Source organism: Pleurodeles waltl, chromosome 5 (genome assembly GCF_031143425.1).
Source record: "Pleurodeles waltl isolate 20211129_DDA chromosome 5, aPleWal1.hap1.20221129, whole genome shotgun sequence".
In the NCBI taxonomy this organism is placed as follows: Eukaryota; Metazoa; Chordata; class Amphibia; order Caudata; family Salamandridae; genus Pleurodeles; species Pleurodeles waltl.
The window spans coordinates 429,259,180-429,273,311 of record NC_090444.1 but is presented as its reverse complement, the minus strand read 5'-3'; the positions used below and the strand labels follow the sequence as shown (position 1 = coordinate 429,273,311).

The 14,132-nt window shown below is 49.7% G+C and overlaps 1 protein-coding gene across 1 annotated transcript in view; it reads right to left on the bottom strand.

The window, feature by feature from the left end:
- PSME4 (proteasome activator subunit 4) overlaps window positions 1-14,132 on the bottom strand; it is a 1,396,200-nt gene that overhangs the window by 152,310 nt on the left and 1,229,758 nt on the right. The window contains exon 43 of the mRNA XM_069234194.1: window positions 1,115-1,270. Coding sequence (XP_069090295.1) covers window positions 1,115-1,270 — 156 coding nt within the window. The remainder of the gene's footprint in view (window positions 1-1,114; window positions 1,271-14,132) is intronic.

Genomic DNA, 14,132 nt, shown 5'->3' with positions numbered 1-14,132 from the left:
GGGACATGGCACCAAGGGAGGGATGCCATGTCGACTTTTCCTTTTTCACCCCACCAATACACCTAATCTGCAATGGCACTGTGCATGTGTTTGTTGAGGGGTCCCTTAGGGTGGCATAATACATGTTGCAGCCCTTGGAGACCCTCTCTGACCACAGGGCCCTTGGTACCACTGGTACCTTTTAGGAGAGGCTTAGCTGTGGTGTGCCAGAGGTGTGTAAATTGTGGAAGCAATGGTACAGTTTAGGGAAAGAACACAGGTGCTGGGGACTGGTTAGCAGGATCCCAGCACATACTAAGTCAAGTTAGCATCATATATCAGGCAAAGGGGGGGGGTAAAGGGTCTTAAAGCTGGAGTGGGCCTTTAATGGCTGGTATAGCCCAGTACAACGTGCTTTTAAAGCTATATTAGAACATTGGAAAGTTGAGAGGTCTTCTGCGGACAATGGAATAGCTCCAGGCTTATTATGGTTGGCATAAGCCTTCTGCTCCAACATGCCAATGACTATCTTTATGTTTCTACTTTTTTTAAATTTAGAACATTCTATTCTCAGTGGGTAGAGTATTCTAAATAGTCTTACAGCCCTTCTGCCTCAGACTATACCGGATAGCAAAGGACATCTCCCTTGTTACAGGAAAACATAGGGGGTCATTACAACCTTGGCGGATGGCGGAGAACTGGCGGTAAGACCGCCAACAGGCTGGCGGTCTTACCTTGGTGTATTATGACCATGGCGGTTACCGCCATGGTCATCCGCCGGTTCTCCGTCCCGCCTGCCAGGGCGGAGGCGACCTCCGGGCTCGAGACCTGGGTCTCCAGCCCTGCGGCCGTCAGTATACCGCCGGCGGTATTTGGACCCGGCTTACCGCCGTGGATTTCCAGCGGTTTGTACATTAAATGAAAGATACTTTGCGTAGTAATAGTTGGTGTAATATGTGCTCCTTGACCTTTCAAAAGTAAAAGCAAAAAAGCAAAATGTTCAGATTTTCAGTGCCAGTTCAAACAAACTTTAAATAATAAAACAAACACACTTATCAAAGAAAATGAAAGACAAATCAATCAGCTTCACATCAGGCTTTGTGTATTTCGTGCTACCCCTGGAAAAAAACGTTACCTCAAGCTGCTCATCAGCTAACAGATGTATAACCAGCCACCTGACACCTTCAACTGCGACTTTATCATTCAGGAAAATGAAGAAGTTATAAAACACCATAGTTTGGAGGTAGGTCAAAACAGTGTATCTTGCATGCCAGGAACTGTTGTTTGCGGTCTGCAAATGAAATGTAAGGAGGCATTAACTAATGTAGCAGTAAAATAACAGTGCATTATGAAGAAGTCAAATCGCCAGTGGTGAACTTTTATTTGGATTTAAAGTTTTTTTTTTGTTCGTAAAAATACAGCCATGTACCATCATACTAAAAAGTAATTAATATTTGGCTACTCAAAAGCAAAATGTAATAGTGCGGTCTGCTTGAACACATTATATTATAATACTAGTTGACATTCTAAAGTCACTTATGTTAAATATGTTTCTTTTGTAAGTCACATAATACAGTAACAAGCCTACTATTTGTAAAGTTCTGAATATAAAAAGAGGCAACAAAACAGTTATATATAAGGTATATGGATACAGATTGGACGGATGGTCCCCCACTGGTGTGGCTTCACCCTCTCTTTGGGATACCCCAACACTTCTTCAGCAGGGCTGAGAGAGCTTGCACTTTATAACACTGCACAGGACTGTAGGAAACCATTCTTTTTGCAGGTTGTCCCCTCACTTTTTTGCCCCCAATTGGACTACTAGATGCTGGTTTTCGACTCTAGCCATGCCGCAGTGCCCATGCTCTTTCCCCCAAACGTGTTAAATGTCTAATTGTACTCAATTGGCAAAGGACTGTAGCACTCCTGTAAGTCCCTAGTAAATGGTACCCCTTGTACCCTGGGCTTGGGTACTAAAGAGGGTCCCTTAAGGGCTGCAGCATGTATTATACCACTCTAAGGGACACACACTCCAACACATGCAGACTACCCTCACAGAACGCCTGAAATGAGGCAAACCATTTTAAAAACACGACAATGCACACTCCCTGTGTGCAATGCCTAAATAACTGCATACAACATATGTAAGTCACCTCTACAGCAGGCCTTAAGAGCACTAAGGCAGGGTACATTATATCATATTTGAGGGCACACCTGCATGGGCAGATAACCCCCTGTCATGTCTAGTTCCATTAATAGATATTGCAAGTGACTGGGCAGTCATCTTAAGGACATGAATTGGGCACTGGTCAACACGAGTTATCCAACTACATGATGGCTGCACAGAAACGAATGATGTTTGGTATCAAACATCTGGACTTAATAAATGCATCCTGATGCCAGTATCGGATTTATTATAACATGTACCCAGAGGGCACCTTAGAGGTGCCCGCCTTGAAAACCTACATGTCCCTTAGTGTGCTGGATGACTGGTCTCGCTCACCCTGCCACCAAAGATGAGATTCTGACCCCTGCAGGTGAGAGCCCATGCTCTCAGAGGCCAGGAACAATGCCTACTCCGGAAGGAGGTGGTCACACCTCCTCCAGCAGGATAGCTAGTGAACTTAGCATATTAAGGCCAGAAGCATCAAAGTCTCTGCCATCCTTGATATGCAAGCCCGGCTTCCTCCCAGACCTGGGGACCATCACCCCCAGCCTTGAGGCCCATATGGCATCAGAGCAGGCAGGAATTTAGTTATTCAGTAGGCATGTTCCACCTTTGGGCTAGTCACACCTCTAAGGTAGGCTACCTGAAGTGGACACTCAAGGAAGGGTCCCATCATGTTGTTTTTGGTGGCATTAGGAACTCTAGGACAGTGTTATGCCCACTCCCCACAGGAAGTGGTCATATGGTGGTGTAGTCACCCCAGGGGTAAGTAGCACATTGGCTACTCTACACTCAACTAAACGTCCCAAAATGTAGTATTTAGGGGTCCTCCTGGCACCAGGAAATCAGATTTGGTTGCCTGAAAGAATAAGAAGGACAAAGAAGACCTGAAGATGTGAGAACTGTGGACTAGCACCGCACCTGGTGCAAAACCCTACCTGGCTGCTGCTGTCTCAAGTCACCAAGTCTGACTCACCCAGTAGCGGACCAGCCTCCCCAAATCGTTGGAGATCTCCCAGCACTTAATCGAGCCAGCAACATCTCCCTTTGAGTAGAGGTGCCACTTCTACGCACCAGCAGTCACCAACTGCACCTGTCCTCCATTTTGCTAACCACTGGGTCCAAGGAGGGAGCAAACGGTCAGGAAGAGGATACCAAGTGTCCAGGAGGTGATATTTCCAGTTTTAGAGACATTGAGTCTGCTCAGAGCCTTCCTGTACCAATACCACAGCCAGTTGCAAGTATCAAGGCTTGTTCATATTCAGTCCGAACACCACCGCCTCTAAAATTTACCTGCACGTCAAGGGACTTTGAGAAGGATCGGCTTCACTCCAAGAGTGGCCCTGCTGTGTGTCTCTTTCCTCTTCTTCTGGAACACCAAGAAATGACAGAGCCTCTATCTCACCAACCCGCCAGCCAAAACACCTCTGCACCTGAGCTCCGCAGCCCGAGCTCAAGTAAATCAATGGTGTCTCTGTGGTCCTGAGACCATCAAGAGCTGAGAACACTGCCTTGGGCTCTGCCAGACTGGTCCCCCAGTACCAGCTTTCAGACTTTTCTTACAGGTATTCCTCCCATTGACTTTAGCGTGTAGCGTTCGAGTCCAGATACTCCCGGGGTCCCCGATGGGGTGCAGCATGTATTGTGTCACCAATGGGGGCTCATGCAAGTTGTGACTGCAGACATGTCATTGCAGTCTGCATCAAATGGTGCATACACCTTTCACTCCAGATATAAGGGTTGCCTTATATCATGGTCCCTTCACTCTGACCCTGTAAGTCACCCCTAAGGTAGGCCCTTTAGCTCAAGGGCATGGTGCATGGTTCTAAGGGTGAGGGCACCCATGCATGAGCAGAGGTGCCTCCACAAATCCCAGACTCCATTCCCTGGGCTTTGTAAGGGTGGGGAAGCCATCTTAAGGTATATAGTGGACACTGGTCATCACGAGTGGTCCAACTACATAATGACTTCACCAAACATAGGCATGTTCGGTATCAAACATGTTGGAATCATGCAATTAAACTGATTACAGTGTTAGCTGCATGGTACAATATACTCTGGGGGTTCCCTAGGGGATCCCCCATGTCTGCCTGTACAGCCTTGCAGGGTCTGTATGCCAACCCGTGTAGCTGCTGACCCCAGACAGTGTTCTGCCCTCCTTCTGCTGAGCCTAACTCGGGCAGGGGAAAGCAGAACAAAGGATTTCCTGTAAAATAGAGCGCAGACCACCTCTTCTTTAGAAACAGGTGTCCCTGGGCTGGGGTGGGTGTTAGTCTGGGCACCACCAGACTGTTTTGAAAGGCACATTTGGTGCCTTCCTTGATTAAACTGGTTTGCACCAGTGCAGGAATCCCTGGTTCCGTCTCTGGTGTGAAACCACACAAAGGGCAGGGAAGTGACCACCCGTCCAGCTCCTCCCCTAGGGAGATGCACAGTGCTCTGCCAGGTAGTCACTTAATTCTGCCATCTTGGAAATAAGATGTGCACAGGACCCTGGGAGCATCGGAGTGGTTAGTCCAGCTGGGTTACATCCCTAAACCCATCTGATAAGTGGATCACTGCAGTATGTGTCCAAACCCCTTCCTGGGTTACTTAAGAGCTCATCTGAGGGTGGGTCACTAGATTTGTCTGCAAGACTTCAGGAACCATCTGCAAGTCTTCTCTGCAAGACACTTCTGCAACCTGGACACCGGAACCACTGCTGTACTTCAGGAACCAAGAGCAAACTTGTAACCAGCAGGAGGCCTCCTGCTGCAACTTTGTTTCCCCTTTCTGCAAAAACGTCTGCAATCCTATGGCCGTGCAATCGCCAGAGTCACTGGGACTCTGCCCGCACTCAGGAAGGCAAGAAGGAGTCTGCCTTGCAGTGAAGGAGTCACTCCCCTGCACCCGCAGGCACCTAAACGACGACGACCGGCTTGTGGATTCTGTTGTCCCACAGACTCTCCAAGGCTTTGCAACACAGGTGGTGGTTCTGTGGCTCTCAAGATGTCTCACCTACCTTCCTTGCAACTGGGAAGTCTGTGGTTCTTTGCTAGAGGCTGGCTTGGCTGGAACCCTGTGCACCACCTCTGCTTGTTGTTGCAAAGCCTTTTTAGCTCTTCAGTCAGACAACCTCCTAGCTCCAAAAGTCACTGCCTCCAGCACACTCCACCCTGCAACTCCTGCAACGTGGGCATCCCTCTTTGCTTTGCTGCTGAGGCCTCCCTGTGACTCCTTGCGGCTGTTGCCAGAGGGTCCTGCTGGGGAGGCTCCAACGATTACTGCTGGCTCACCTGCCTGAGGGCTGGCCCCAACCTCCCTGCCAAGGTTGGGTCACCTGGACCTTGCGGGTTCCCAATACTCCTGCAAACTCCACACAACGTTTCTTGTATTTGCCAAAGCATGTTGGTAGTCCTGCTGAGCACTGACCTCCTCTGCAGTCCAACGACCGATGTGGGACAGCTTGTGAATGACTCCACAGCTGCGCTTCTAGTCCACCGTCCTTCAGGAAGCATCACCCAGAAGGGTGGGTATTGCCCTCCTGCACTGCCTGGGCACCACTGAGTGGGGAGGACTCTGTCCCCTCTCGCCTTAGGTCCTCTTCCTCCAGAATCCATGTCTGGGTTCCACCAAACTGGTCCACGGGGCACGACTGCAGCTGGACAACCGAGGTCCCGACTGACTTCAATGGAAGGTTCTGACACAAATTCACCCCTATGCACCTGGGCTCCCTGATATAGCTACTCCACTATTCTGGGTATCCGCGGGAGGGGAACTATCAAACCTCCCTTGTCCCAATGAGTTTGCTCGGGGTCCTCCGGGAACGGTCCTAAAACGCAAAAACTACAACTGCAACTAACCCATGTTGTCCTGTGCATGCTGACCTAAGATTTCTACTCTGCACACAGGCGCCTGGGGAATCCTACCTAGTTACCTTTGGGCTGTTAGTACTTCCCCAGTCCTAAGGGTCCTTGGGTGGTAGTGTAGGTTGGTTGTGGTTATCGCATTCGATTTCTTTAATACACGGTTTAGCTCCCCCATAGAGGCCCATGTTATTTTGTGCCATTACTTACCTGTTGTTAAGTATATGTTTGTATGTCCATTTCTTGGGTTAGAAGACATACATTCATTCTAGAGTGTGTTATAGTAAACATTACATATTTTTCCAACACTTGTGTGGTTCTTTCCTTTGTGTACTTCATTGACTGACCTGTGTGGTATTTGCAACCGCTTTACACCATCTTGAATAAGCCTTAGTTGCTCTCCACAGCAACCCCTATGAGAGCTCTGGTTATCTAAAGCCACCAACACTATCACAAAGGGTTGCCTGGACTCAGAATAGGGTGCCTCACCTACAGGTGTACACCATATAGTGAGTCAGCCTCCTACAGTGTGTGTACAACAAATGCTCAACACTCACCACTGATAAGCATAAGCTGCTCGACCACACTACCACAAATACACTGCTTGGGATTATTAAAATAGGCCCCTGTAAACAAATAAGAGTTCCCAGGATTATATGCATGGGGTTCCCCTACCTTTGGTACACTACATAGATTTCCAGCTTCCTACAAGGACTATCAGGAGTGCCCGGAGCAAATACAGCACCCCTTCCCAGCCCAAGGAGGCTCCACCGTGAACATACAATCGGAACTTTCTGGTGTACTGGTGAACAGGCCTGTAGGAAGCAGGCTCTATATATACTATATCAAAATGAGATATAGTCTGCACAGAGTCCAGGGGTACCCCAAGAGGCTTGACATAGGCAATAATAGATGGTACTAATGCTGTATTTGTGGTAGTGTGGTCGAGCAGTTAGGCTTATTAGAGAGTAATGTTAAGCATTTTGTTGTAGACACACAAGCAATAGAAGAAACACACACTCAATGAAGTAACTCCAGACTAATAGGTTTTATATATAAAAATATTCTTTTGTTAATTTATTTCTAGAATCACAAGACTCATTGAGCAGGCAAGTACATTAAATGAAAGGTACTTTACACAGTAATACTTAGAACTTTGAATGGAATCAACAATGTACACAGTTTTCTTTAAAATGGCAAAAAGCTATTTCAAAAGTGGACACAGTGCAATTTTCAACAGTTTCTGGGGGAGGTAAGTAAAGTACAGTTTTTGAGGCAAGTAACAAACTTATGGGTTCAATCTCCGTGGCATAGGTAACCCACTGTTGGGGGTTCAAGATAACCCCAAACACCCAGCACCAGCAACATGGGGCCAATTAGCTGCAGAGGTCAAACAGGAGCCAAAATTACGTGGGGCCCAATGGAGACAGGGGGTATTCCGGTTCCGGTCTGCTCGCAGGTAAGTACTCACGGCAACAAAGGGAAGACCAGGGGGTTTGGATGAGTACTAGAGAGGCCCCAAGTAGGCACAAAAACCACCACACCCTCGGCGGCATGAGGGCAGCCGGGTGCAGTGTGCAAACAGAGCGTTGGGTTCTCAATAGAACTCTAAGGAGGGACCTGGCGACCACTTAGGCGCTGCAGGCAGGGCACAGTGGGGCTACTCGGGCAAGCCATTGACTGGGCAAGGGTGAGGGCCGCCTGCTGGTCGTTGCTGCACCGGTGGTCGGTTTCTCTCGGGGCTGCGGGTGCAGTGTGTCTCCTGGTGACGGATATCTTCGTCCCGGGCAGTTGCGGCCAGGGGAGTCCTTGGGATTCCCTTTGCAGGCATCGTCGTGGGGGTATAGAGAGATCAGCCCATGGTGGACACATCGGAGTAGCCTGAGGATCCTCTTTGGCTAGTTGGTTTCTCTAGACAAAGGCCGTGGACGTTGGGTGCAGAGTAGTTGGACTCACGCTTCTGGAGTGAGGTGAGAGTCCCTTTAAAGAAGGTTTCTTTGTCTTCTTTCCACAGGAGTTTCATGGTCCTTGGTGATGCAGGCAGTCCCCTGGAGGCTTTTAAGGGGTTGCTGGTCCTCCGGAACGTGTTGTTTCTTCCCTTGCAGCTTTTTTGAAGCAGGAGACGGGCCGGTAGGGCTGGGGCCGAGTCAGCTGTTGTCTCCTCTTCTCTGCGGGGTTTTCCGGTCAGCAGTCCTTCTTCTTTCTTGAGGTCATCAGGAATCTGAAGAGCTGGGTTCAGGGTCGCCCCTATGTACTAAATTTAGGGGTGTGTTTAGGTTCAAGGGGCAGTGGCCAATGGCTTCTGTCCCCAAGGGTTGCTACACCTTCCTTGGTCCCACTCCTTGAGGGGAGGGGGGCACATTCCTATCCCTATTGGTCCTAATCCTCCAAAGCAAGATGGAGGATTTTTCAAGGAGGGCGTCACTTCAGCTCTGGCCACCTTAGGGGTGGTCCTGGCTGAGGGGATGATGACTCCTTGTTTTTCTCACTATTCCTCCAGACTTGCCACCAAAAGTGGGGGCTTATCCAGGGCTGGAGTGCCCTGGGGGACTGTAACAACAGGCTTGAGCTTCTGAGGCTCACCACCAGGTGTTACAGTTCCTGCAGGGGGAGGTGTGAAGCACCTCCACCCAGGACAGGCTTTGTTTCTGAGCACAGAGTGCAACAAAGGCACTCACCCCATGTGGTCAGAAACTTTTCTGACAGAAGAAGTGGCAGGGTGGCATAGACCGGTCAGCCGTACACTAGCAGTTGGGCTAATATAGAGGGGGCATCTCTAAGATGCCCTCTGTGTACATTTTTCAATAAATCCCACACTGGCATCAGTGTGGGTTTATTGTGCTGAGACGTTTGATACCAAACTTCCCAGTATTTAGTGTAGCCATTATGGTGCTGTGGAGTTCGTGATGACAAACTCCCAGACCATATACTCAGTATGGCTACCCTGCACTTACAATGTCTAAGAATTGACAGACAATGTAGGGGCATGTTGCTCATGCAGCTATGCCCTCACCTGTGGTACAGTGCACCCTGCCTTAGGACTGTAAGGCCTGCTAAAGGGGTGACTTACCTATGCCACAGGCAGTGGTTGGTGTGCATGGCACTCTGAGGGGAGTGCCATGTCAACTTTGTCTTTTCTCCCCACTAGTACACACAAGCTGCAAACCAGTGTGCATGTACTGAGTGAGGGGTCCCTGAGGGTGGCATTATACATGCTGCAGCCCTTCTGGACCTTCCCTGGCCACAGGGCTCTTGGTACCAGGGGTACCTTTTACAAAGGACTTAACTGTGTGCCAGGGCTGTGCCAATTGTGGAAACAAAGGTACAGTTTTAGGGAAAGAAAACTGGTGCTGGGGCCTGGTTAGCTGGGTCCCAGCACGCTTCCAATCAAAGCTGGCATCAACACTGGGCAAAAAGTGGGGGGCGACCATGCCAACAGTGGCATTTTTCTACAAGCCCTTCTCTGCAAATGATAAACAAATTACTTATCTTCGGTAACAAGTCATCTGGTAGAGACATTCTAGTTGCAGATTTCATACCTTAGAATTTCCCCCAGGCATTAGGCCGGATGAGGCTGGATCAAATTGGGAAGGAAATGTTTTCTACCTCTAGTGTTCTGTGAACACCCATTCACTTTGGAATATGGTCATGCAAGTATTGCTGCAGGTCTCGGGCCATCATCTCCCAGGCTGTTGCTGATGGGAGGGATGTGGCTAAGTTCACAATTTGGTGTCGGATGGACACGACCGACTCTCTGTGTGGATCGGTTGCGTCAATGGTGGCTTTGAGGCGCCACACAGAGTTTAGGAAATCTGGTTTCTCAGGGGATGTCCAACAATACCTTATGGACATGACCTTTGATTGCACTCGTCTCTTTGGAGACGAGGCAGACTTGGCCCTCAAGAGGTTCAAGGAGTGTCTGGCTACGGCTCAGTCCCTTGGCCTAGCGACAGCCCCTCATCCACCTCAGTCCACCTTTCACTCTTTTCGTGGCCATGGAAGGGGCTCCCTGCTGTGTCCTCACCCTGTCAGCCACAGAGCCATGCATGCTTCACAACCCCTGCGAGGCTGCGGACGTGAAGTTCCAAGGGCTCGAGGTACAGGGAACCAGAGGTCTGCCCAGTCCACCCCACCCGTGCCGCAGCCTCCAAACCTTCCTAGTCCATCCCCCCATCTCAAACCAGTTGGAGGCAGGATCCACCATCACTTGCCCCACTGGGAATCCATCACGACAGACAGGTGGGTTTTGCAAATAGTCTGAAGGAGCAACTCCCTCCTCTTTGAGACTGCCCCTCTAGCCATGCCACTATCCTACAGCTGGATTATCTGGCACTTCTCCAACAGGAACTCAAGGCTCTCTTGGTCAGGGGAGCCATAAAGAGGGTCCCTGCACCAGAAGTAGGCTGTGGTTGTTATTCCTGCTACTTTCTGGTGACCAAAAGGACAAGGGCCTGTGCCCTATCCTAGACATTTGGTCCTTCAATCCCTTCCTCAAGAAGGAGAGCTTCAAAATGATCACTCTGGCTCAAGTCCTGTCTGCCTTGGACCCAGAAGACTGGAGTGTAGCGCTGGACTTACAGGACACTTATTTCCCTACACCCATCCTGCCTGCCCACAGGCACTACTTACGTTTGTGGTAGGTCACAGCACTTTCAATTTACTGTGCTCCCCTTTGGCCTTACCAGCACCTCTCGGGTGTTTAAGAAAGTGACAGCGGTGGTCACAGCTCATCTGCGCAGGTTAGGGGTTTCTTCTCCTATGTCGATAACTGGCTGTTGAAAGTGGAAACACCCCAGAAAGTTGTCTCCCACCTTCAGACCACGGTGAACCTTCTGCACTCGCTGGGGTTAACTTTACACATGCCTAAGTCACACCTGACTCCTTGTCAGATGCTTCCGTTCGTTGGAGCTGTTCTGGACACATCGCAGTAAAAGCCCTATCCTCCTGAAAAGCGAGTCCAGGATTTTCAGGCTATGATTCTGATGTTTCAACCTCTGTCTTGGATTTCAGTGAGAATGACTCTGAGGCTGCTGGGCCTCATGGCTTTCTGCATCCTGTTGGCCACATATGCCAGATGGGGAATCTCTGACATGGTCCAGATCTAGAAGACAACTGTGAAAGACCTGCAGTGGTGGCTATCGAATCGCAATTGGGCCAGAGGCAGATCTGGGAGCACTTGCGATCATGGGATCTGTGTGCTGAGGCTGCAGGAGGGTCCAGCAGAGGTGGACCCAGGATGGACTCGAGCACACCAGTGACCCACCTCAGAAGGGGTCAGGGGCGATGGGTGCAGTGGTTGCTGGAGGTGTTGGGTTTTTTCTCACCACAAGGCTGGGGTGAGGGGGGTCTGCCTGCAGGGGCTGCAAGTTACTTAGGGGAGTCCACACTGGACTCGGACTCTGGACAGCTGGGGAACTTTGCTGGCACCGTTTGTTGGCTACATCTCAAAACGTGGATGTTGGATGCAGAGGTCACTTGGATGTCAGGTCTTTGCTATTCTGGAGGCTGCAGAGGCCTTTCTTGAAACTTTGTCGCGAAGCAGAAAAGCTGCTCCCAGGAGTCTTGAGCCTTTATGGAAGGCAGGCATTCCTCCCGGGTTTCTTGGAGGCTCAGCTGCAGGACGAGTTGTCTTTTTGGCAGAGTCTGTTGAGATCAGCAGGCAGGTCAGAGGGGATGGTTCCAAGTCAGCTGCTTTTTCTTTTCCTCTTCTGTAGAAGCGACTCTTCTTTGTCCTTTGCTATCTAAGCCATCAGGATCTGAATTCTGGGGCTCAATAAAGGGGTGTTACAGGGAGTGCCATGTGGTAGCCAATCAGCTTGTCCACCTTAGGGGTGGGACAGGCATGAAATGAAATGGTCACACATGGTCACACCTCTGAATCTGTCTAATTTTCCCTCCTGTGCTGCTGCCAAAAGTGAGGTCAGGACGGGGGGGAGGGTCAGTCATCTCCACCATCTGGACAGACCTGGGGCAGCTGGGCCTTTGAAGTTTCCTGCCCAGGAATGTCCATTCTGCCTGGGTGAGGTGATAACACCCTTGCTCAGTGCCCACCCAATTCCAAGGGCTGTTGAATTGATTGATAGGCTACCGGCATTCCTTGGCTTCACTGGGTACTACACAAGGTTTGTAAAAGGATATGGCACCATTGTTGCCCCTCTCACAGAAATGACCTACAAGAAAATGCCAAAGAAATGTAAACTGATAGATAAGCCTTTGCTGTGGTTTAGTTCCTGAAGAAGCTGAGACCATAGTTTTTTGGTTCTCACTTCCTCGTTCAAACTGACCACAGGCCTCTCATATGGCTAATGCAAATATACGGTGAAAGGCCCAAACTGTGGCCAATCTCCCTACAGGGAATAGACTTTACAGCGGAACACAGACCTGGGACTGACCATGCCAATGGAGATGGCCTTTCCACGTTCTTCCACTTAGAAGATGAAAACTCTCCTGGGAATTGTTAGTTTCATCCTCTTTTGTTTCGGAGGGGGTCATGTAGGAAAGTGCCTCTTTTAACATGGTCACATAACCTCACTTTTTGCCTGGTTTCTGTTTTTTGATTGAAAGTGCCTGAGTTCCTACTAATCAGGACCCCAGTGCCAGATCTTTTTACCCAAAACTACACAGTTGTTTTTCCCAATTGGCAAAACCTTTAGCACCCACTGTAAGTCCCTAGTAAATGGTACCCCTAGTACATAGGCCCTGGGGTGCTAAGGAGGATTCCTAAGGGCTACAGCACAGATTTTGCCACTCTAAGGGACCCCTCACCAAGCACATGATCAGCTGCGATTGGAGGCTGTATGTCCTGGTGTAGACAAAAGTGAAAACACGACATTGCACCTGTGTGCCATGTCCCCTAAGCACTGCATGCAATATATGTAAGTCACCCCTGTAGCAGGCCTTACAACCCTAAGGCAGGGTGCATTACATTAGAATGTGAGGACATATCTGCATGAGCAGAGAGCAGATATGCCTCTGCTATGTTGTTGTCAATTCTCAGACATAGTAAACGACCAGGGCAGCTATTTTAAATGCATGTGTTGGACAATGGTCACTATGAGTTCCCCAGCTACATAATGGCTTCTCTCAATATAGGCATGTTCGGTATCAAACACCTCAGATTAATAAACTGATGCCAGCGAGGGATTTATTAATAATTGTACCAGAGGGCACCTCAGAGGTGCCCCCTGAAGGCCTACAAGCTACTAGTGGATTGATTGACTGGTCCTGACTATTTCAGCCACCACAGACGTGTTTCTGGTCCCCCATGGTGAGGGCCAGAGACAAAAGCCTGCGCTGTTATCACCTCACCCAGACAGGATGGAAATTCCAGGGCAGGGAGATTCAAAGGCCTGGCTGCAACTCAGGTCTCTCCAGATGGTGGAGATGACCCCCCACCCTCCCCGGTCCTGGTCCCACTTTTGGTGCCAGTACAGGCGGGAAAATTAGGCAGATTAGGTGGTGTGCCCACTTCATGCCAGCCCCACCCTGAGGTGGATGGGCTGAAGAGGTCACATTTTTATTTGGAAGGAATTAGGCCATTAGGGTTAGGGTTATGCCCACTTTCCAGCAGAAGTGGTCATAGAAAGGATGTAGTCACCCTAAAGGTGAGCAGCATATTGGCTACCCCCTGGCACTCCCTCTAACGCACCCCTGAAACCTAGAACTCAGAATTCGACAACCTAAGAAGACCCAGGCAAAGAAGAGTTGCACCTGCAGAAGACAAGAAGAAGCAGCAGCTGACCTGGACCCAGCTTCTCCGGCCTGCCTGCTGACTTTGAAGGATCCTGCACAAGAAGCAAACTCATAGAGCCTTTAATAAACACTCAAGTCTACAGTGGGCACTGGACTTTCCATGCAACAAGAAACTCCAAAGAAAAGACTCCGCAGCGGCTACAGCCCTGGAAACCAGACACCAGACGTGACCGCTGCACCTGATATTTATGACCTGAGGTGAAGACAACTGATGGTGCAATGCAGGTCCCCAGCTGCCCAGAGACCAAGTTCAGTGTGGTCTCACCAATTTTGGACTGTCCCGAAATATCTGCAGCCTCTGCATGCAGGCCCCCTCTCCCATAGACTTCTGTAGAGAAAAAATCTGACATCGCCAGCAACCATTACACCCATGACCCTGAACACAGCTG